Below are 24,454 nucleotides of genomic sequence, written 5' to 3' on the forward strand. Positions count from 1 at the left end.
CTGACCCCGCCCCTTCCCCTGCGCTTGCCGCGTAGAGCCGCCCAGAACGGTGGCGGGGCAGCCTGGCAGAGCGCGCGCCCAGCGGCGGGTAGAGCCGTTAGCCGCGCGCACGAGTAACGTTAGCGGGGGCACAAGGCTGCGCCTGCGGTAAAGGTGCAAACCCCGCCTCACGCCAGGGCCGGCCCACAGCATTTTGGCATGTGAGGTGAGAGCTCCACTGATGGCCCCAAGTGCCTTGGCATAGCATAGGCCTGAACTTTGAAAAGTCTCAAATCTGCTCCTCTCATGGCGCTGCCCTGCTGTCTGAGCCGATGAACAACTTCAAATGCCTTGTTCAGCAATTGTAAATGACACTGATCTTTCACAGGCCTGAACAGCAAATGTAACTTTTCTTGTCTGCATAGTAAACACTGGCATTTTTCTCTGCGTGAATACTCAAAGTGGTGCTTTCATGCCTTCTTGGTTGCCAAGATTTGAACTGCTTCCTGAAGGTCCACAGTCTGGGCCAGCTCATGCTCTACTGAGCTGGTTGCAAGGCCAAGCAGCTGCCCTGTGTCATTGTGGAGTGTAGATGTGTTTTTATTAACTTCAGCTTGGAGAAGCTGCGTTCTCCACTGGCCACTGTTACAGGAAGTGCTAGAAGTATGCGCAGAGCAACAAAAGCATTTGCAAAGAGGGTGGTCATCTTATTTGTGCACATACATTCCAGAACAGCCTTTGGAGCTGATCCTGTTGAAATGTATCTTGAAAGGGCTTTCAGTTCATCACCTAAATCACTCTCATCAATATCGCACATGTCATCATGGGTCAACACCATCTCTAGTGCCCTGTATTGCTGGTGTAGGTCTTCTTCAGGTATAGTGAGGCATCGCGTTTTGGAATATCATACAACATCCCAAATATACTGCTATGTTCCTTGAGCTGCATGAAATGTTCTTCAGCTGACTGTATTGCACAATCTAGCACTTGGTTAAATAATTCAACTTTGAATTGTTGTTTGGGGTCTCTTATGGGATTATCCCGTGCCTCGTAATCAAAATGTCGTCTTCTTTGGTGACTCTTGTATTCTTGAATGGGTGGGAAAATAGCTTCAGTGTGAAGTTCCTCTGCCAACTTCGGTGCACTCTCAGAACGTTTTGAAATCCCTCATCTGACCGGTAAGACTGTAGGTATAACTTTGCTTTGTCCAGTTGTTCCATTGCTCCAGATATATCAAGGTCAACACTTGCTCACAACATTTATTTCAATCAGTATGTCATGCCACAACACTAAGCCACACAGAAATTTGAAGTTATGTATGTTTCTGGTGATTCCATTTCCCTCTGCCACTGTTCTCCCACAAACAGATCCTGTCATGGCATTATCCTCCATAATGGCAACTATGACATCATCTATCTTCCCAATTTGGTGTTTGATAGGCTTTATCCCCTCCACTTTGACTTTCCTATCATGTGGCACTCAGTGGTTTCAGTGTCAGAGAGGATGTTCCCAGATGTTGCTTCAAAATTTGCCATTGATGAGTTGATGCAGAGAAAAATACATAGATGCTTTGAATTTCATAAAAAAGTTCAGCAGCCTCACTAGAAGCTGATGCTGCATCACTGAACACCAAGTTCAATGAATGAGAACTGCATGGGACAAAAAAAGCTTGAGGGTTTAACTTTCGAATCCATGTCTTCGCTCCTCTGTTCTTTCCTCTCATGTTGGCACCATTATCGTAGCCCTGACCTCTCATGTCAGCTATTGCAATTCCCGTAACTTCCAGCTTTTTAAGAAGTACGTTTGTCATACCAGCTCCTGTAGTATCATCAATGTCAATACATTCTAGAAAATGCTCTCCTATAGTCACCATTGCAGGGACATTTTCACTAGGTTCTGTTTTTGTTACAAAACGCACCTGTCATAGGTCTCACCCCCACTTGGAACTGTTGGGTTCCAATGTGGGGACCCGCATATATCCCTCTAAACTAAAATCCTAGTTTAGATCTGGTTCTCGCTGCCACCAGTCAGGTTAAAGTGTCTGACACACTGCCTGTCCCCCAACTTTCCCTGGGGAACACAGATTCAATGTCCCTGAATCTCTACACACAGGGAAGCAGCCCACTTCCCCCCTCCCTCTCTCCTAGCCACTCCGGAGAGATATACACCAAGTCAAATCCTTGACTCAACACAAAGAGGGACTTACCTCCCCCTCCCCTTCCCTAGTCCTGGAAAGAGATACCTGATTCAAACTGCTTGAATCAAACCCAGGAGGAACTCTCTCTTCCCCCCTCCCCTTCCCCTGAATTTCCACAAGAGAAGGAATTAACCAAGTCCAAAGAAAAGAAAAGAATTTATTAAAGAATAAAAAGAAAGTAACTTGTCTCTGTAATCCAAGATAGAACCATACAGGGTCTAAACGTATCAATCTCTGGAGAGAATGCCCCCTCCTTTCTTTCTCAGTAAAAGCAAAGTAACAGCAAACAGGAATAAAGAATTTCCTTTAGCAAACACACAATTGCAAATGTAGAAATCAAATAATAAGACTAATTCGCCTTTCTAATTAATACTCACTATTAAATAGTAGAAACTACTCCAGGAGAACTTGGAGACATGACTGTCCTCTCTTAGATCCAAAGAGAGCTCTCTAACAAAGAACACAGACAAAGGCTTCCCTCCACAGAGATTTGAAAAAATCTTGTCTCTGATTGGTCCTCTGGTCAGGTGGTCATCAGGTACTGCATGTTAACCCTTTACAGGTAAAAGAGACCTTAACCCTGATCTGTTTATTTATGGCATTTTTGTTACAAAACGCACCATTAAAGTCATTTGTTCCGTATGGCTGATGTCAGGTGTGCAGTCCAGAATAACAGAGTAATATCTTGCTGACTTCAGATCTGCCACAATCTTCTGTTTGACTTTTGTTGCCAGTAACTGTATGATCTCATTTTGAATTGTTTTTCCAAGGCGCGCTCTCTCTCTCTCTCTCTCTCTCTCTCTCTGTGTGTGTGTGTGTGTGTGTGTGTGTAAACTCAGCCATCAGCTCCACAATTTTAAGGACGTTTCCATTGTTTGGCACATACAGCTGATCTGAAGTGCCATGCAGTGCTAGGTTTTGGGTAGCAAGCATTCTCACAATGGCAATGAGCCTTTTCAGAACATTTTGCCAGCAAAGAGACTCTGATGCAATCTTCTCTTGATGCTGATCACATATGGTGGCCTTTAACCATAGTCTCATCTCAAGCTCTTTCCACCTATGGAATGCTCTCTGGTGATTTGCTGCCTTCTCATGGCATGACATATTTCTAGCCAGATTTTTCCAGCCCTTTGTTCCTGTAGAACCCAATGTGGCTGGAACATTAGACTGGAAGAGTTTGCAACAAAAACAGTATGCAGCATTCTTGGTTTTTGAGTACATAAGCCATGGCCTCTCCACTTTGTCACCATTGGGGATTTCACGCCAGTAATGTTTTGGATGGAAACTTCAGTTTTCATTGTCTTTGGGGAACATGAAGTTTTTCACTTGCTGTGGCCAATGCAGTACAAGGAAGTCCCTCAGGCTACTGCTCAAGTGGGTCCAAAGTCCTGGATGATCTAGACTTAAGGAACTAAACTCAGCAGCAGCTGTTTCACACTCTTCTCTGATCTACACTTTTCTTCAGGAATGTGCATGGTTCCATCCATTTGAGATGGAGATATGGATGCTGCAGTAGCTGCCAGGTCACCTGCACTCTAACTGGAAGATCAGGCATCTCCTCACCACTCACATCCTCACTGGGGCCAGAAGGCTCACCATGAACATTTGTGTCTATGTATCTCAGGTAGCTCCTTCCTGCTTAGATAGAAAAGCTTCCTTTGCTTGCTTTCTTTTTCTGAATGCTGCCTCAGAGGGGCGTTTTCTTCTTTCACTCATGACTGCTGTTCTGTGCCAGCTAGAGTGGCTCTCAACACTCAATTGAAGGGGACAAATAAGCAGGCTGGTAGCAGGGCCTGAGTGAGGGAAGATATCAGCGTCTTAAGGGCCTAACTGGCTCCTACTACTTCAGTTGACTGCCTGTTCTCCTCAGGTGGGTTCAGGGAAGCAGCAGGAATCAGGAATTTCCCTGAGAAGCAGGTGTTAATCAGTCCAGGCTCCTGGGGGTGCTAGAGAGGTACATAAGAGGCTCCTCCTCCTACTATTCTCTCTCCCTGCAGTTTCTGCTGCTTTCTGTTATTCCCTCTCAACTTTTCTCCTGCCTGCCTGTTATGTCTCTTGTACCCTCCTTCCTCCAGCACAGCACTCCACCATCTCTGTGCCTGTAGAGCAGAGAGAATACATATGCAACAGCAGCAGACACAATTTTCTACACTCTGGGTCCTAGTGGCGCTTCCCTCGCCAAGTCTGGCACCTGAGGCGGCTGCCTCAGTTCGCCTCATGGTAGAGCCAGCCCTGCCTCCCCCAACACCCCACCTGGGCAGACTTACACATGCAAGTGACACACACACCCCTCACACCCTTGCCACACACACACACCAGAGTCCCACCCCAACACAATACCCCCCCGACGCTTGCACATCACACACACACATGAACTCTCATGCCTCCACATATGTGTCACACAGCAGTTTTGAGCACTGGCCTTGCAGACATTTTTGCTGTTTTGCACATTTTACCCAGGCCCTGAATCTCATGGAGGCAGTGGCCACCTCTGCATTGCTTATCAGTCACTCCCCTGGGCACCTCTTCTGTGCAGGGAAAACCACAGAGGGCTTGCATCTGACAGATGGTGTGTGTGCCAAGGACACAGAGTGCAGGGTCCTGAACCCTGTGTGGGTTACAACCCACTTACTTGGTGGTGTGTGCAAATAAGGAAAGGTATATTCATAACATACACAGAAGGGTACCGTGTCACATAAAATGACCAGATTTCCAGAACTGCATCTGCAAAATGGCTGAGAAATTACATTACTGAATGGTGGCCTCATGTAGTAACAACTAGCAGGTATTTTTTATTAGTTTATTTCTATTTACCTCTACACTCCTTTTATTCCATATGAAAGAAATTCAAGGTGACTTTAAAATATATATAAAAACCTGTTCCTGAAGCAGGGCCGCCCGGGGGAGAGGGGGGGCAAGTGGGGCAATTTGCCCCAGGCCCCGCAGGGGCCCCCATGAGAATATAGTATTCTATAGTATTGAAGTTTTTTTTATAGAAGGGCCCCCCAAAATTGCTTTGCCCCAGGCCCCCTGAATCCTCTGGGCAGCCCTGTCCTGAAGCAGCTCTCTTAGCTTGAATTACCAAAGGTGTGATGACAGGCTAAAACAGTTAAGCTCTGTTCCAAATGGCATTGAATCTAGAGGTGCAGATGAGCGAGAAAATCAGAAAAGAATGTATGAAATCCATCTACAGACATTTTTATTTAAATGACAAACAAAACATGTTTACAAGTGTTTCCCGTTGGTGCTTTCCCGTTCCTGCATTGTGAACTACTAACAGAGACCAGCATGGCCGTACAGGATATCATTAATGTTAATGGGATTCCTCAAGACTATAAACACCTGTGGTACTAGAGTCCATTGCAGAATTGAAGTATAACTTACATATGGTGGAAGGCACATGTGTATTATAAGAAAGTGTAGTATATTAGAAACTTTTTTGTGTCTTAGCACTCCACATTATCTGTGAAATAAGCAGTCTCTCACATCTCATCTCTTAGTAGCAGAGGCAGCTGCAAGCACATTTGCTAATTATGCTGTATTCTGATAGTCTCTGAGGGCCCTAGTTTAAGGACTGGTGTGTTATCTTTAGATTTTGCCATTCCATGCTTCCTGCTGATCCAATGTAAGAAACTATTTTTAAATAAAGGACTCTTAAAAATCATCTCACTATACATTCTTAGAATAGCTTGAGGGAAAGCTAGACTGATTACATAGTTCCTTGCACAATTTCATACTAATTATGTTAATTAAGAACAGATAAAAGCAAAATGTCTCTCATTAACAGTTACTTTGGATCATTTATATTTGCATTTTAAAAAGCTTTATACTGTGATTTCTAGGGAAATGTTCAGATAGCTATATTAAAATATACAAAATCCCTACAATTATGCATTTATATCTACAACTTAATTCTAAATTGTTTCAAGAGGCTCTAATGCGTGCTGAAATGATATTTTTATAATCTTCTTTATGCCTTTTTGTTTGCCTTTTTCAGACCACGGCTAGAATAATTTTAATATTTTCTGTGCAATGGGTTATGAAAGTCAACTAAACAGAATAAGAATTAATTAGTCCTTCGCTGTGAGGCACTATTGGAGTCCTGCGAATTAGAGTTCCCATCTTCAATACAGCACAAGTTAACCATACCACACATAACATTTCTTTCCCTTTATAAGCTTATGTCTTCAACCTGGCTGGAAGTTCAAGCTGTTTTTATTAAACTTCTTTTACATATGTTTATTTAAACTAACCTGAGTTTAAAATGGAGGCGTCAAATCATATTTTTGCATAATACAAATTTGCAACCTATTTGTGTGTGTGTGGAGGGGGCAATGTAAGTTATTTACATGGTTCCTTGCTCACTTTTGAAGATAATTCAAAGGTGAGCAAAACCTCAAGGGAGCAGCTGCATTTTCCCATGGTGGTGGCAGCAGACCTGATTGTCTATTGTACTGCACCCTTGTGTAGTCATTTTCATGGAGCACTGGTGTAGATGACGAACAACTTCAGGGCAATGGCAAATCAGGCTCAGCATTTCCTACTTCTGTCCCATAAAACAAGAACAAAATGGTACTTGATGAAATTAAAGCGCAACAAGTTTAGAAGGGATAAAAGGAATGACTGCCACACATAATGTAGAATTAAGCCGTGAAACCCTCTGTCAGTATTGTTGCAACCAAATTTTTAAAAGATTAGATATTTTGATAAATAGGAATGGCATCTGCAGCTATATAAACTAGATTATCAAATCAAAGAGCTCTCAATGAATCAAGGCATAAATTGGTCACTAGCTAGGTTCAAGAAGAAATATCCCCCCTTGTGGAATAGATTATGTAGTTAAATGAAAGCACAAGAACACATCTTTCTCTGAAGCTCTGCCATAAATCACTGAAAAATAGTGGGCTAGATGGACAATTGATCTGTTACTGTTTGACAATACCTATGTTCTTCACCGTGTACACAGCTTAGAATGTCCTGTTATAAACTGGACCCTGGATGTGCTGCAACTTTGGTAAAATTCAACTTGGTTTTTCTCCTGCGCTCTTGGGAGTCAATCCTCAGTCCATGAACCAGCCTGAATAGCTGGGCTGGCTGTAGGGGAGTCATGTGGGGAAAAGGGGAGCTTGTCCCTGTCACAAGTCTTCAGAGCTGCTAGGGGAGGCTACTTCAGCCCTCCTCGAGACAAGAGCTGTGGAGCATACACAATCCTGTCACCCCACCACTCTCAGACATCCCACCCTGAGTGATCATGCACATGAAGCCTCTGCTGACTCAATTCCACAAGAGAGATCCGTGGCCTTTAGAATCCACCCCCTCAATGGAACTGCACTGCCGCAGAGGCAGGGGCCTGATTCACTCCTCGCAGAACATAAGAAATACTAATATTCACAGTACTGCTTTTAAAACCTACTGACAAAATATTTAATAGTCAGATCTATATAGCTTTACTGATATCTTGAGAACAGAGCACTATTCTTTTTTCCCCAATAAATATCAATACTAAGTTTCCAGTAAAAATAAAGGTACTGGCAAAATTAGGCAAAGGTCAAGTTATGTATAAAAATATCCCCCAAAGCACCCACTGTAGTGAAAGGACATGGATAACTCTCTAACCAGTAATTTAATTATTTCCCTCACTTTTAGATATTTCCATGCATAGAGTTGACACACTATTTTGATTTCCAGAGTGTGTTGGTGAATGCCAACTAATGATAATATAAAAAGAAATTCATTTAATTAACTGACATTTCACAAGTAATTTCACACTAGGCTGAGTTCACTCAAAAAGCTTGGAAATGTGAATTGCATTTATCTTTTATGAAAGGATCAGTTCAATTGCAGTCATGATTCTTTTATTTCTCACTTTAAAGTTGTTTCACAAAACACACTAACCTCTATGGAGCTATGACTGAAATTGTCAGCATGTTTTTTAATGACAGTACTATATTTTTGAGCACTGAGGGTAGTGCTAGAAATGAAGTTATATAGTTTACATTTAGTTATAATTTTGAATGTTTTAAGATCATTTGTATATTTGTGTGTTGTATTTGTACGATTGGTATGTATTTTGTGTCCGGTTTGTTAGTTATATGAGAGAAAAGACGGTTACTCACCTGTAGTAACTGTTGTTCTTCGAGATGTGTTGCTCCTATCCATTCCAGTTAGGTGTGCGCGCCGCGCGTGCACGGCATCTCGGAACTTTTTTACCCTAGCAACCCCGGCGGGCCGGCTAGCGCCCCCTGGAGTGGCGCCGCTATGGCGCCCATTATATACCTCAGCCGGCCCGTCCGCTCCTCAGTTCCTTCTTGCCGGCTACTCCGACAGTGGGGAAGGAGGGCGGGTCTGGAATGGATAGGAGCAACACATCTCGAAGAACAACAGTTACTACAGGTGAGTAACCGTCTTTTCTTCTTCGAGTGATTGCTCCTATGCATTCCAGTTAGGTGATTCCCAAGCCTTACCTAGGCGGTGGGGTCGGAGTGAGACGTGGCGGAGTATAATACCGCGGAGCCGAAGGCTGCGTCGTCTCGAGACTGTTGCACCAACGCATAATGGGAGGTGAAGGTGTGAACCGAAGACCAGGTGGCCGCTCGACAGATGTCCTGGATCGGAACATTGGCCAGGAAGGCAACAGATGAGGCGTGTGCCCTCGTCGAGTGTGCAGTGACGCGGCCTGGTGGTACGCAAGCCAGCTCGTAGCAGGTCCTGATACATGCAGTGACCCAGGAGGAGATCCGTTGGGAGGATATCGGCTCTCCCTTCATGCGGTCGGCCACCGCTACAAAGAGCTGGGGTGAACGCCGGAAGGGCTTCGTCCGCTCGATGTAGAAAGCGAGCGCTCTGCGGACGTCGAGGGTATGCAGCTGCTGTTCCCGAGGCGAGGCATGCGGCTTTGGGAAGAACACCGGGAGGAATATCTCCTGGTTGAGATGGAAAGCTGACACTACCTTCGGGAGGAAGGCCGGATGAGGGCGAAGCTGCACCTTGTCCCCATGGAAGACCGTGTATGGTGGGTTGACCGTTAGAGCGCGAAGCTCAGAGACTCGTCTCGCTGATGTAATGGCGACGAGGAAGGCCGTCTTCCAAGAGAGGTAGAGCAGGGAGCACGTGGCTAAGGGCTCGAACGGAGAACCCATCAGTTTGGCCAAGACGAGATTCAAATCCCAGGTCGGGGCTGGGCGCCGCACCGGTGGGTACAAGCGGTCCAAGCCTTTGAGGAAGCGGGAAACCATCTGGTTCGAGAAGATGGACCAACCTTCCACGGAGGGAAGGAAGGCTGATGCCGCTGCCAGATGAACCCTCAAGGAGGAGACCGCCAGACCTTGCTCCTTAAGGTGCCAGAGGTAGTCCAGGATGGTAGGGACCGGGACCAGGAATGGATTAAGACCTCGATGATCACACCAGAGTGCAAACCTTTTCCACTTCGCTAGGTAAGTGGAGCGAGTGGAAGGCTTTCTGCTCTCAAGCAGGACTTGCTGAACTGCTGCAGAGCAGCCCCTCTCTGCGTGGGTCAACCACTCAGGTACCAAGCTGTAAGATGGAGGGACTGCAGGTTCGGATGGCGGAGTCTGCCGAAGTCCTGGGAGATGAGGTCCGGCCACAACGGAAGGGGGATGGGTTCCCGAACGGAGAGCTCGAGCAGCCGGGTGTACCAGTGTTGCCTCGGCCAGGCCGGCGCGATTAGAATGACGTGGGCTCTGTCCCTCCGAAGCTTCAGGAGCACTCGGTGCACGAGCGGGAACGGAGGGAAGGCGTAGAGGAGGCGATCCGTCCAGGGATACAGGAAGGCGTCCGACAGGGAGCCCGGCGAGCGACCCTGGGGACGAGCAAAACAGGTGGCACTTCCTGTTCTCTTTGGAGGCGAATAGGTCTACTTGGGGAAACCCCCACCTCCGGAAGATTGTGTGGACGACATCTGGACGGAGGGACCACTCGTGGGAGAGGAACGACCTGCTGAGATGGTCGGCCAGCGTGTTCTGCACTCCTGGAAGAAAGGATGCTTCCAGGTGAATTGAGTGGGTCACGCAGAAGTCCCACAGGAGCATCGCCTCCTTGCACAGTGGGGAGGAGCGGGCTCCGCCCTGCTTGTTCACGTAGAACATCGCGGTGGTGTTGTCCGTGAACACTGTCGCACAACGGCCTTGCAGGTGGGTGCAGAAGGTGCGACAGGCCAGGCGAATGGCGCGTAGCTCGCGAACATTGATGTGCAGGGCGAGCTCCTGGGCCGACCACTGGCCCTGCGTGTGGAGATCGCCCAGGTGTGCCCCCCAACCGAGTGCTGAGGCGTCCGTGGTCAGAGTGACGGACGGGCGAGGAGGGCGGAACGGAACTCCGGCACACACGACCTCTGGGTTGAGCCACCAGTTGAGGGACTCGAGGGTCGTCCTGGTGACCGTGACCACCATGTCGATGGGGTCTCGATGTGATCGATACACCGACGCCAGCCACGACTGGAGCGGACGAAGGTGGAGCCGCGCATACTCGGTGACATACGTGCACGAAGCCATGTGGCCCAGGAGGCGGAGGCAAGAGCGCACCGTCATGGTGGGGAAGGCGGCGAGGTCCCGGATAATGGAGACCATCGTCTGGTGCCGAGCGCGAGGGAGGCAGGCTCTGGCCACTGTGGAGTCGAGGACCGCTCCGATGAACTCCACCCGCTGTGTCGGAATCAAAGTGGACTTCTCGGTGTTGATGAGAAGGCCGAGCCGATGAAAGAGAGACATGATTTCTGACATCTGGTCCATCACAAGTTGCCGGGACTGACCTCGAACCAGCCAGTCGTCGAGATACGGGTAAACGTGCATCTGACGACGTCGGAGGGCTGCGGCAACTACCGCCATGCATTTGGTGAACACCCTCGGGGCGGTGGACAGTCCGAACGGCAACACGGCGAACTGGTAGTGAGTATCGTTGACCACAAACCGGAGGTAACGACGATGGGGAGGATAGATTGCGACATGGAAGTACGCGTCCTTCATGTCGAGGGCGGCAAACCAGTCTCCCGGATCCAGAGAGGGGATGATGGTCCCCAGGGTGACCATGCGAAACTTGGGCTTGAGCAGGTACTTGTTCAGCTCGCGAAGGTCCAGGATAGGACGCAGCCCGCCTTTCGTCTTGGGGATGAGAAAATAACGGGAGTAGAAACCCCTGCCCCATCTGTCCTGCGGCACAGCTTCTATGGCACCCACGCTCAACAGAGTCTGGACCTCTTGTAAGAGGACTTGCTCGTGAGAGGGGTCCCTGAAGAGGGACAGGGAGGGTGGGTGGGAAGGTGGGGGCGAGACAAATTGCAGGCGGTATCCCGACTGAACTGTTTGGAGCACCCAGTTGTCTGATGTTACTTGGGACCACGCCGAAAAGAAATGGGAAAGGCGGTTGTAAAATAAAGGGGAAGGATCCGGTGGGGAGAGTGATGGGCCGTCCTCGAGCGTCCCATCAAAAGGCCTGCTTAGCCCCCTGAGGGGCCTTGGAAGCGGCCTGGCCCTGGTTGCGGCGGCCGCCGGACGGACGACGGCGATTTTGGGCCGGACGCCGGCTGTTGTAAGGACGATACCGGGACTGGTAGCCCGGTCGGGAGGGCTGAGGATGGAATGGCCTGCGCTGCGTCGCTGGCGTATGCATGCCTAACGTACGTATCGCGATACGGCCGTCCTTCAAAGTTTGGATCCGAGAATCCGTCTTCTCCGAGAACAGCCCTTTTGTATCAAACGGTAGGTCCTGTAACGTATATTGGACCTCCGGCGGCAGGGTGGAAGACTGCAGCCATGCGATACGCCTCATCGTGACACCGGAGGCCAAGGTCCTCGCACCTGAGTCCGCAGCGTCTAGGGCGGCTGTGATGGAGGATCTAGACGACCTCCTCCCTTCCTCCAACATGGCCGCGAACTCCTGGCAGGAAGCTGTCGGCAGGAGCTCAGTAAATTTCGCCAGGGACGTCAAGATGTCAAAAGCGTACCTGGCGAGGAGGACCAGCTGGTTGGCAATCCTCATTTGTAGGCCTCCCGCGGAATAGACCTTTCGGCCTAGGAGGTCCATACGCTTCGCGTCCTTTGATTTGGGCGCAGGAGCCGGTTGGCCGTGCCGTTCCCTGTCATTAACCGACTGGACTACCGGAGAGTCCGGGGTCGGATGTGTGTATAAATATTCATAGCCCGTGGGAGGGACAGAGTATTTTCGTTCAACACCCCGGGCTGTAGGGGGCACGGACGCTGGCGTCTGCCAGATAGTGGTGGCATTCTTTTGCACCATCCGTACAAAAGGAAGCGCAACTCGCACCGGCATGTCCGACCCGACAACGTTCATAATAGGGTCCTCGTCTTCCTGCACCTCCTCTATGGGCAAGGTCATAGCCGTCGCCACACGATGAAGGAGGTCCTGGTGAGCCTTTGCATCAATGGGTGGAGGCTCCTTAGTCGCTGCGCCGGCCACAGCCTCATCAGGCGAGGACGAGGAGGACAACCCCTGGATGACCGCCTCCGAAGAGGGGTCCGCCACCTGCTCGTCGGGGGGTGCGGGCTGCGCGTGGCCCTGGGACTCCGACGTTATAGCGTCCGCCGCCGGTGGCGAAGGGGCCGGTCGGGATATCGTTGCCTCTGGAACCCTGCGCTCGGTCGCGGGAGGCCTTGGCGGAAAAGGCACCCCCTGAGCCTCATACTGGGCCCATGGAACCCAGAAGCCCCATGGTTGCGCCCCTTGAGGATGGCCTTGTGGGGTAAGTGGCAGGAGTCCGTAACCTTCCGTGCCGGAAGCGACTGACGCTGGTCGAGATGGCCATGGCGGTGCCGAGGCGCTCGCAGAGTGCGCTGCCGAATGGGGCAGTCCGTCCCCGGATGGTAAGGAAGAGCGATGTTGTTCCATGCGGTACCGGGAAGGTGACCGGGAGTGACGTCCGTCACGGTGCCGGGAGCTCGACCGGTGCCGGGAGCTCGACCGGTGCCGGGAGCTCGACCAAGACTGAGACCTCCGGTGCCGTGAACGCCCGCGCGAGTCGCGGTGCCGGGAGCGGTGCCGGGACGGCGATCTCCTACGGTGCCGATGCGATGGCGACCGGGACCTCGTGCGGCGTCGGGAGTACGACCGGTACCGCGATGACGAGTGGTACCGGGACTGCGACCGACGTTTCGACAGCGATCGGTGCCGCGAAGGGGAGCGGTGCCGAGATCGCGAGCGACGGGACGGAGACCTGCCGCTGGACCGGGACCAGGACCGGGACCGGGTGCGTCGTCCATGTCGCCTGTCCAGGGACGGTGGCCGGGTCATTCTAGCCGGCTTCCCCGTCAACACGACAGCCCGCACCAGCGGTGCCGGGGGCCGGAGGCCTGATGCCTCTATGAGCTTGATTAGCTCTCGCGCGGAGGCGAATGTCTCCGGCGTTGACGACAGCCGGGGCTCAACCTCGGACGGTACCGGGGAGCGTGGCGGCGCCGGACTCGACGGGCCTTGCGGCGCCGGAGTCAAGGGTCCGGTGCACGGCTTGTGCACGGGCAGCGCGGGGCCCGCCAGGAGCGCAGCCGCTTTAGCTGAGTCCTCCGCGCGAGCCTGAGCCAGTGCCTTCGCCAGCCTGTGCTTCTTCGCGGGCGAAAGCGAGCGGTGCCGAGACTTCTTAACCGCTTTCTGCTTCGGCGGTGCCGCGGAGGTGGAGCGGCTCGGTGCCACCGGTGCGCTCTGCACCGAGGCAGTTCGCGGTGCCGGCGCGGACGGTGCCGGTGGCTGAAGCGACGCCTCCATCAAAATCTGTTTCAAGCGGATATCCCGCTCTTTTCGGGTCCGCGGTTTAAAAGTCGAACAGATCGAACACTTGTCTGTTCTGTGCCCTTCGCCCAGGCAACGGAGACAGGCGTCGTGCGGGTCTCCGATGGGCATAGGCCTCTGACACGCCGCGCAGGGCTTAAAGCCCGGTGCCTTGGGCATGAGCCCGCACCGGGTGAGGTAAAAGGGGAACCCCCCCCCTTTTACCTTATCTATTTACACTAACTATCTAACTAAGTAACTGCAAACTAACTACCACACTAACTATATACAAATCAGAAGTGAAAGCTAGGGTCGCGGAGAACGAAGAGCACTCCACAGTTCCAACTGGCCGTCACGGGCGGTAAGAAGGAACTGAGGAGCGGACGGGCCGGCTGAGGTATATAATGGGCGCCATAGCGGAGCCACTCCAGGGGGCGCTAGCCGGCCCGCCGGGGTTGCTAGGGTAAAAAAGTTCCGAGATGCCGTGCACGCACGGCGCGCACACCTAACTGGAATGCATAGGAGCAATCACTCGAAGAAGAAATGGGAGCGGCGCCATCAAAAATATGGTTGGAGCAGGTGGGACATGTGAGCATTGTGTGCTCTGTGTCGAGAGGTCTGCATGTAGCTTGGTAGGAGGGAAGGCTTAATTTGCAGGAAACTCCCCCATCAAAAAGTCAGAACTCAAACAACAATTAATTTATTCAAAAATAAAAGTCCTCACTGAAGGTGTATGGCATGACATGATTATTTGTTTCTGATAGCACCCGCAGCAACTTGCTGTATCTATAAATAAACCATTCAAAAGATAAGGAATGCAATAGATCTGAAGGAGGAAAAAGGTAACATTTTTCCAAAATAATTATTTTTAAAGTATTTTAAATCCCATATCTCTGCAATTAAGAAACACATATATTTAGGAGAATCCAGAGAAATGTACCATTACTGAGTACAGCTGCTGTGCAGTGTTATGTATAGTAACATAGTGTGCTACCATCACTATTTTAGCTCTTCACCAGTAATCTAGACAGCAGATCACTTAAGGAGATTTCAAGTATAAGTAACCGTTGTTTATCCACTAGAGACCAGGGGATATGTTGGAAGTCTGTCCATGTATGGAGCAGGTCTTGTGAGCCAGAAGTTTGACATCTCCTTTGGGACATGCTAGCTGCAAAGATGAACCCCTCCCTAGGAGAGGCACTTTATAAAGTAAGATTCCCAAAGACAGCAAGGCACAGCAGCTCTCTCCAGTAACGATGGTAAGTTCAACCTTGTGGGAAACCGTTGTTCACGGGGGAGACCAGGGCATTTATCTGCATGATACTCCTAGGAAAAGGACTATGGTTTGAAGGAGTGCATTGTGTTTGCAGTAATTTTGAAATCTGAATGTTTAAGAGTCATATCTTAGCAAAGAAAGAAAGTTTTAACTTATGTTTTGCTGATCTTCAAGTATTAATTGGAGTGTGTATTTCAGAAGAACAATGGAGAAAATGATATGTTTATTCTTTCCCGGTGTAGATCAAAGTTATTCTTTCATCTCTTTTCAGGCTAGCAGAAAAACCAAAAAGAAGGAAGGTGGTGCCAAACGTGCTCAGAGAGCATCTTCTAACGTCTTCTCCAACTTTGAGCAGACACAGATCCAAGAATTTAAGGAAGTAAGACAATATAAGGCGCATATATATATATTTGAATGAGACAGGTCACAGGTACAGAGTTGGGACCATATAGGAGCTCTCTCTCTGTGCATATATATTGTTGGGTTACATATAATTAGGGACAGGTCACAGGTACAGAATTGGGACCTGAACTTTTCAAAGGTTGTACATGTTCAGAAATGGGGTTCTAGACAGCTTGTTATATATTCATGAACTGACTTAGAGTTAAACAGGATGAGATGGATTCTAGTCTGTGCCTTTGGTTCAAACCCCTCTCCATATAATATGAGGATATTGTGTGTCTTTGTCTCTGCCAAAGCAACAGTTCATATCATGTGCAGTGGTACTTAATTTATGGCTTCAGCAATGGACTTAGCTCTTGGTTGGGAGTAGTCTTGTGCTGTCCTATCTCCACCAGAACAACCAGAGCACAGATCAATCACAAAGGATTTTCTATGGTACCTTACACATGGTACCTTACACACAGTGCTCAGCAAGCAAATATGGAGTGGGGAAAGGCAGATGAGCCAAGAAACAGGTGCCGCATGTGTCTCCTCACTGCCAGCAACAAGAAAAAGTTAAGGAACAGGAAAGAGTGTTAAATAGAGTCACAGCCACAATACAATCTGAGTGAACATGCTCAGAATATAATATTTGTGTCACATTGTTGTATTACTATGCAATGATGCTGAGCTGCAACAACAAAACACAATGTCTAAACATCAGTGTGACTGTCTTCTGGTTCTGAGTCTGTTCAATGATCAAGTAATTCAAAGTTGAGTAATATTGTTCAGGAAAATATTCAGCACCCTAGTAAAAGAGTTGTTTTAAAAAGAATTCATACTCACTTTACACTTCTTATTAAAAGAGAGGGATTGTCTTTTGTCTATTATTGTCTAAAGCTATAACTGATAAAAACATGAATATATTATGTGTATATTCACTCTGTCATGTAGGCTTTCACATTAATTGATCAGAACAGAGATGGATTCATAGATAAAGAAGACTTGAAAGACATCTATGCTTCTTTGGGTAAGTACACTAGAGCAGAGATACACTTTGCTAATGTATACTTACTCACTTTAAACTTGTAGTTATATGTGCCAAGTGGTGGATTATTTAACACTGTAAATATTTGAATTTGTAGACCTGATAGAGACCCAACACATTTTAACTTTGGAAGCAGGTGGGATTGTAAACTGAATTCTAATTTCTCAGTTTGCTTCCGTCTCTATTAGGCCAAATCAGCCCCCCCCACCCCCCGAACTTTAAAGTCGAGATCCAGTCCTAATTTCTATCAATATGAGATCTTTTAGACAGTAAATAGTAGGGAAGCAACCTGATGCAAATGGTGCATGGTATTTTTCCAGATAAAAATACAGTACAGTATTCTACAGTAATTTCTCCAAACACTATATCAGGATTATGACAGTGTCACACTATTAGTGCAGAAAATCGAAGGTTTCTTTTTAAAGTGTTGAAGTATTTTAGGACTATAACTCCCACATTTTCCATAATATTTGAGCTCTACTAACCCAGCCTTAGAACCCCCACACACTTTAAAAAAGAGTGAATTAATGTATTTTACGGCCAGAAGGGAGAGCTGTGATCATCTGGTCTGATTTCTTGCATGACACAGGCTACAGAACCTCACCCAGTGATTCCTGCATAAAGCCCATAACTTCTGTTTGAGCTATAACACCTCTTCTAGAAAGCTATCCAAACTTGATTTGAAGACTGCAAGTGATGGAGAATCCAATGTATCACTATCTAAGTTGTTCCAATGGGTAATTACCCTCACTGGCAAAAAATATTGCATCTTCTAAATTTGTCTAGCTTCAGTTTCCAACGATTTTTCTGCTAGATTAAAGAGCCATCTGCTGTAAGGAGGAAAGTCTTATGAAGCTTGCAAGCATGTATTACCTAAAACCAGTCCATTTTGCATACTCTCCTTTTGAGCCTCTTCTGTTTTTTTCTAGTTTACACCTGCAGGTCTGGTTGGTGGTCATGCCTCCATTAGTGGTGCCTCATGTATACATTTTCCCCATAATTATCCTGTAATTGGAAGGAGTGATTTGTACAGCCATACAGCTTTATCAACTCCTTTTGACAGATTTTTGCAGATCTTCTTTTCAGAAGCCAACTACAGCTATTGAAGTCCATCCCCCACCCACTACAATGAGATTCCCTACATTTGGCCAAGATGGACTTTGTAGAGCATTAGAAGTGCTATGGTTCTAAAAGTCATTTAAAGAGGGGATTCTGTTGAAAGAATTGTAGAAAGTTACAAAGCAAAATGAAGAAAATAAGAGGAAAGCTGTATTGAAATGGTTCAAGTATTTTAGGGGGGGGGCAATCATACAGCTAGTACGTGTTAGTGAAGGTGCCTAGAACCAAAGATAGGTGCTTTGTCTATTATAACTCTAAACAGTATGGCTATTTGTACACTGAGAGACTTGCTCCTTTAATTTAGGTAAAACAAATGTAAAAGATGAGGAGCTAGAATCCATGCTCAAGGAAGCTACTGGACCCATTAATTTCACAATGTTTTTGAATCTCTTTGGAGCAAAGTTACTTGGTGAGTTTCATACTATCTATATCAGGGGTGGGCAAACTTTTTGGTCTGAGGGCCACATCTGGGAATAGAAATTGTATGGTGGGCCATGTATGCTCACAAAATAGGGGTGTGGGAGGGGATGCGGGCTCTGGGGTGAGGCTGGAGAGAGGTTTGGGGTGCAGGAGGGTGCTCCAGGCTGGGATCGAGGGGTTTGGAGAGCAGGAGGGGGATCAGGGCTGGGAACGGGGGTTTGGGTGTGGGGAGAGGTGCAGGCTCTGAGCGGTGCTTATCTCAAGTGACTCCCAGAAGCAGCAGCATGTCCCCTCTCTGGCTCCTACGCGGAGGCACAGCCAGGAAGTTCTGCATGCTGCCCCATCCGCAGGCACCACCCCTGCAGCTCCTATTGGAGCATCGAATGAGGCCATTGGAGCACATAGGAGCTGGAGCAGGGCCATGACGCGGCTTCTGGAAGCCACGTGGTGCATCTCCAACCCTGCGCCCTGTCTGGAGCACCAGAGTGGGGCCTAGCTGCGTGGTGCAGCTCCTGACCCAGCACCCTGGCTGGAGTGGGGCAAGCCCCAGATCCTGCTCCCCAGAGGGAGCTCACAGGGCATAGCTTGCCCCCCCCCCCGTCTATATATGCCGTTATTGAGAAGTTCCTTAGGGTGTGTGTATAATACAGACTTTTCAATCTCAGGTAGACTTAGAGCCACCGCATCCTCACCAGGAGCACTTCCACAGACAGAAGAGGGGCAGTGTGGGGAGCTGAGAGCCAGGACACAGCTCTGCAGTTCCCCGACAGGAGTCCAGCTGTCCCTCGGGCTTACAGCTCCCCACTTCCAGCTGGGAACAGGAGCAGCTGCCTGGGTTTCTCTACTCCCCACTGGGAACTGGGGGCAGCTCCCTGAGCAGGGAGCGGGGCAGGCACAGCAAGCTGGGAGCAAGGAACTGGGGGCAGCTGGGCTATAGCTATCTAGCTTTCTTTTCAATGGCACGGCCATGGAGCCATGACATTGACAAGACAGCCAACAGCTCATGTAAGGAAGGCAGTGTAACTACACCGACGTGAGCCCTGTGCCTTTAGTGGAGGTGGAGTTATGTCAGTGGAGTAGGGCATTTACATCGGCCAGACAAGGGTCTAATGTGTACACTGATGTAATTAGGTCGACATAAGCTGCCTTACGTCAACCGAACTGTGTGGTGCAGTAGACCAAGCCTTAATCTGAACATCCCATATGTCCAGTTCCTTTTTGAAAAGGCTTTAATCATTTACTTCAACTTTACTTCTCATAGAACAGTCTCAAGGTTGGTAGTTCTGAATGATAGTCAAAGCTCACCTGCATCAGAGATGTCAGTAGGTATCTGTCAATTAAAATATCTAGGCACATAGCAAGAGTAAGTCCTTACTCCATGGCAATTATGACATGTATTTGAAAATGAAATTAGGAATTAACATTGACGTGGTCCAGCTGACATCTGCTAGAGACCGTGTTCTAACGTGAGCTCCAGTTTTTGCTAGTAATTCTTTAAGGTTTTGTTCTTACACTGCCTGCAGAGAAATCTCTGTGAAACTTGTAATGCCATTTCGAGACCCTGGCAGAGCTTGCCCACCTATAGGGCTAGATCTAACTTCTCCCTAAACTGTCTTGCCATGCAAAACTCTCTCCAGAGAAGACCCATCTATCCCCATTGTTGTTCCTTGGCTGCCACTCTGCTACTATAGCCATCTACCTGTTCCCTGGGGACTTCATAAAGCCTGTCAGGCCCTCCCCCCACACCACACTTTACACCAATGCAACAGCTCTACAGAAATATATAACAGCAGCAGGGTTCTCAGCACTTTTGAAATATCTAACCAATTACTGAGAAAAGTAACAATGGACTTGAGGCTATTTTTAGCTACCTATTTTTAAAAAAAAATTTGGCCTTGCAACTCTAATTTTTATTCTTATTATTAATTTACACAATAGAATTTGCTCATGTGTCTTAGGATTTCAGACTGATTTTCAAAATAACAATGTAAGTATATTGTTCCCTGACTGCAAATTATACTACTGCCTGATTTTGCAGAGCCTGCTATAATTCAGTGAAGTCAGATTGACCATTAAACATGTCATTTCTTAAAGGATCCTAGACTAATTTACATCCAAGCAGACATCCTCCATTTGATGTCTCAAAGAGGATGTATACACACCTACTATTCAGAAGAGACAGTCTCCCCCTCTTTTAAAAAAGTCTTAAAATTTTCACTCCCCCTGAAAATTGCTGTCAGCTCCATTTATTCCAACAGAATCTGAGTATGTTCTCTCATTTTTTCCTCCTCAAGCACACCTCTATAGCTATCAAATGCTGTTTTGTGTAGAGACAGCACTTCCAGTACCATAGAACCATTGTACTACTGGGCCTGAGTACTGTTCTTGGGAAAGATTCCAACCAGGGGGAAGTGTGGTATCAGCTGAGCCACATGGGCATCTGTTATTTTCTGCAGGTATGGATGGGGAAGAGACCATACTAAACGCATTCAAAATGTTTGATCCAGATGGTAAAGGACACATTCACAAAGACTAGTAAGTTTACTTCTATGGATATTATCAAGCCTATCAAGAATCATGATGGTCACATTACAGTAGGCAGTTGAGATCTAAGTATTTTGGATTATATTGAGTATTAACTGATAAATTAACAGGTTTATTCCTTCCTTTTTCAGCTCACTAGCTTTATAATTTTCAAATTACTATATATTGTTAAATTAATAAAGTACAGGAACAGAATGCGAGACGAGAGTAAATGAGTGACTTTGTAATAATGCCCAGGAAGATAATTAATGGTGCTTTTCCCCACTAAGCAAACCAGATACCATTGAAAAACCTTCTATTTGTCAGAAAGTTATGTGTTCCACCCATTTGTACAAGTGGACAACATTGAATTAAACTGTTGTATATTGCGTGACAGTAAAATTATTAAAATAGTTTTCCTGCAGGGATAGCGCATGGCAAGTGTACTTTCCATTCTCCTCTTGTGGGAGCATGCCAGAGACATGGTTTGTTTTTTAAATATTAGCCTGCATATTTGTTTGCATAAGAAGCATCTTGAACTTTTTTTTCCTGATAGCGGGCTTTGTGGTGTATAAACCTGAGACAAGTGAACTCCTCAGTCCCTCCCCCCCTCCACACCATATCACCCCCATACCCCACCTGATCCATATCCTCCTTTACATCCTTCTTAATTCTGCAAAGGGCAGTAGCATGACTCATCTAAGGATGCTTTCCAGCCAGATGCAACAGTTCTCTTCTTGCTCCAACATACAGGTGATCCTGTCTTCTCCCTGCTAGGGCTTGACTGCACACTGTTTAGATCTGTATACCTAGTTAAACTGGTACAAGCCCAGTACAAATTGCTATAGCTGCATGCTTAAGTTTTTATATCAGGATAGCTTGTGCCTGTCAATTGACAGGCACAAGCTAAACCAATATTAGCCAGGTTTAAACCAGTCTCGGAATAGCCACACAAAGTTGTACTGTTTTAATTACATTGGTATTAAATCGCACCGTTGGTTAAAACACTACAGCTTTGTACGTAGATTGGACCCAACTCCAAACCTAAGGAATGAGTAGAGAACAGCTGATGTGGAGTGTTAGGACTCACTCTGGGCAAGAGTCCTACCCTACTTTCTGCTGAAAGGACACTCACTGCCCTTCCCAACTGGTACCTACTGAGCTAAAACCGCAACTGAACAGTGTGCAGGTGTTATCCAGTTGGGAACTAGCCAGCTGTCTGAGGGAAAACAATTTAACTACACAGTAAATAGAATGGTAGTAGAGGTTTGTTTTTTCTATAACTTAAAATTTTCCAAAGACAAGGTTGCAAAATAAAGTATTCTAGAATTATTTCATTGTGAGGAACTGTGCCTGTGCTAGCCTTACTCTGATTTAAAGAGTCATCTAACTAATCTTCTCTCTGTCTGTTTTAACTAGCTTAAAACGCATGATGATGACACAGGCTGACAAATTCACTGCTGAAGAGGTTTGTATACTACTGTATCTGTTTATAACAACAGTTGCTTCCTAGAAAGGCAGCAGGACTATTCTGTTATAGAAGTTTAAAATAACCTTTCTTGGATAAGGGACATGAGTGTTTTGAAATCCTTTTACTCGGTGGCTTTAGGAATTACCACTAACCCATTGTTACAACATTCCCATTGCAGAGGCCTACTGAATTACTAGCTAACAGAGCATTATCTGTTTGAAGCTGTTAAATGCTCTCTATTCATTTTTCAAAATAATTCAGAAATAAGAATGAGTCAGTCGCTGCAGATACTTGCTTCCATGCTGGAGTTTTAAGCTGAAGGTTGCTAAAACACTGCTTTGGAAAAACATAACATTGTTCTTTTCTTTTAATGCTATACAGATAGACCAGATGTTCAAGAGTTCCCCTATTGATGCAGCAGGAAACTTGGATTATAAGTCTTTCTGCTACACTATCACACATGGAGAGGAAAAGGAAGAATAAAGAGCGCACACTTGTTAGTTGCACTAAATTCTCACATTGGGCTAATAAATAAAAATGGAACTACATTTTTTTTTATCCAGCTGTAGTGATGACTCAGTTACCCACTGCTCATGCAATTTAAAAATAGCGATGTCCTAGTCTCCATTACTTTGGAGTGCCCATGGTGAAAACTGCATCTTTTACCATGATTTTTCATAGCAATAGTTTTGTTTTAGCACTAACTCCATTCTCCTTAGCTCACAGCAGAGGCATTTCATTTCAAAGTTATTCCAGGCAAAATAGAACAGAGAAAGATGTGCTAGCAGATTCTTAGAAAATGCAAACAACCTACGAACAGGTAGCTATTAATGGCATCTGCCTCTTTGTACACCGTGATAGGTAATTATAAAGGTGGCCATCGTTGTGGGATGACAGTTGCATTACGCAGGAGCAGGAGTGAAAGAACATTTGCAGAGGTCAATCACACATTGTTATTGCTTGTTCCAGGCTGACTATTCTACTTTAGGGGCAAATGATGTTCTCTGAAGCAGTCAGTATTGCCAGAGCCACAACTTTCATCTTCCCTGGAAATGAACACACAATCCTATTTGTAAACATTTTCACCTCCAAGAAATAACGACTTTTTTACATGGATTAAAAATGGATAACATTCTTTGGTACAATCTTTAATTCTGAGTTGTCCATTTTCATTAGAGCAAAAGCAACATTTATAAAAACAGTTAAGAGTGTCAAAAAGAAATAGCTGTAATCCTTACTGATTTGGGGTAGAAACCTGCTGTAAAAAGGTGGAGTTTAAACTGTCCCATTTGCTTGACAGTCATGGAGTCCACAGTTCCTGTTCATTTGAAAATGCAGCTTGTTTCATCAGAACTTACAAAAAGACATGTCAGACCAATCTAAAGCCAACTCTTTGTACACTTAAAGGAACTTTCAGGTCAAGTTTGTCCCCAAATGTAGGGGTTTGGAAAATTAAATTGAACCATACCTGAATGGCTAATTTGAATTGAGTATTGTGAACTGGGTTACAAGTAGAAAAATGCTCTCTGTGGAAGAGACTCTTAAATCTTTGTTAGCCACCACTCTTCCAATATAACTGGAGTTCAAAACAAAGGTGTTATTTTATCAACATGATTATGTCTGGCAGTGAGTTTATCTAGTTTAATTCACTGCTCTTTCAGAGCAGGAACAAAAACTGTAGGTCATGCTGCATTGGAGTGCAGCTGCTTATTTTTCATACTAATCTTCAGTAACAGGCAGAGGTTAGGGGTCTATTACAGGAGTTGGGGGGTGAGGTTCTGTGGCCTGCAATGTGCAGGTGGTCAGGCTGGATGATCACGATGGTCCCTTCTGGCCTTAAAGTCTATGAACCTAAACCATTTTATCTTTCAACTACTAAATCTAGCCTCACAAGAGAATCAGGATTTCTTCAAATTTAGTGGTAATGTTAGCATCAAAGCTTTACTGAACACATTTTCTGCACTAGACCAGGTTTGTATGCCCTGCTTCCTCATCTTCTTAGATCAAACTCTCCCTCTAATGCATAAGTAGACCTCTCACTTAAGTCCATGAGTTCACAAACATGTAGGAGTACATGGCTCCAATTTATTTAACATCATTGGTGACTAGAGACAGTTTGCTGAAGGGGGAACAGAATGGTTAAAGGAATAAAAAAAGCACCCTACAGATTTACCCTCTGGCCAAAACACATCAGTATTCTAAGTAGATTTATCCCATTACATGAATTAAGATTCCAGTCCAAAGGTGCTAAAGTTAAAGATGGAACAACAGTATTTTTCAAGAAAATAAAAAAAGACATATTCCTAA

At 46.6% G+C, this 24,454-nt stretch overlaps 1 protein-coding gene across 1 annotated transcript; it reads left to right on the forward strand.

The window, feature by feature from the left end:
* MYL5 (myosin light chain 5) lies at nt 1–23,269 on the forward strand. Its single transcript, XM_045020960.1, has 8 exons — nt 1–205; nt 14,992–15,168; nt 15,457–15,564; nt 16,521–16,596; nt 18,038–18,142; nt 20,610–20,688; nt 22,096–22,144; nt 22,529–23,269. The coding sequence occupies exons 2-8, from the start codon at nt 15,166–15,168 to the stop codon at nt 22,628–22,630; spliced, it is 522 nt and encodes a 173-aa protein (XP_044876895.1). The 5' UTR covers nt 1–205; nt 14,992–15,165; the 3' UTR covers nt 22,631–23,269.
* Nucleotides 23,270–24,454: the final 1,185 nt, after the last annotated feature.

The sequence above is a fragment of the Mauremys mutica genome, chromosome 6 (genome assembly GCF_020497125.1).
Source record: "Mauremys mutica isolate MM-2020 ecotype Southern chromosome 6, ASM2049712v1, whole genome shotgun sequence".
In the NCBI taxonomy this organism is placed as follows: domain Eukaryota; kingdom Metazoa; phylum Chordata; order Testudines; family Geoemydidae; genus Mauremys; species Mauremys mutica.

Bases quoted from the DNA above. Each gene is read 5' to 3' on its own strand.
- MYL5 (XM_045020960.1), top strand. The intron at 15,565-16,520 runs GTAAGACAATAT...TCTGTCATGTAG, and splicing joins AGATCCAAGAATTTAAGGAA to GCTTTCACATTAATTGATCA. The intron at 18,143-20,609 runs GTGAGTTTCATA...TATTTTCTGCAG, and splicing joins CTTTGGAGCAAAGTTACTTG to GTATGGATGGGGAAGAGACC.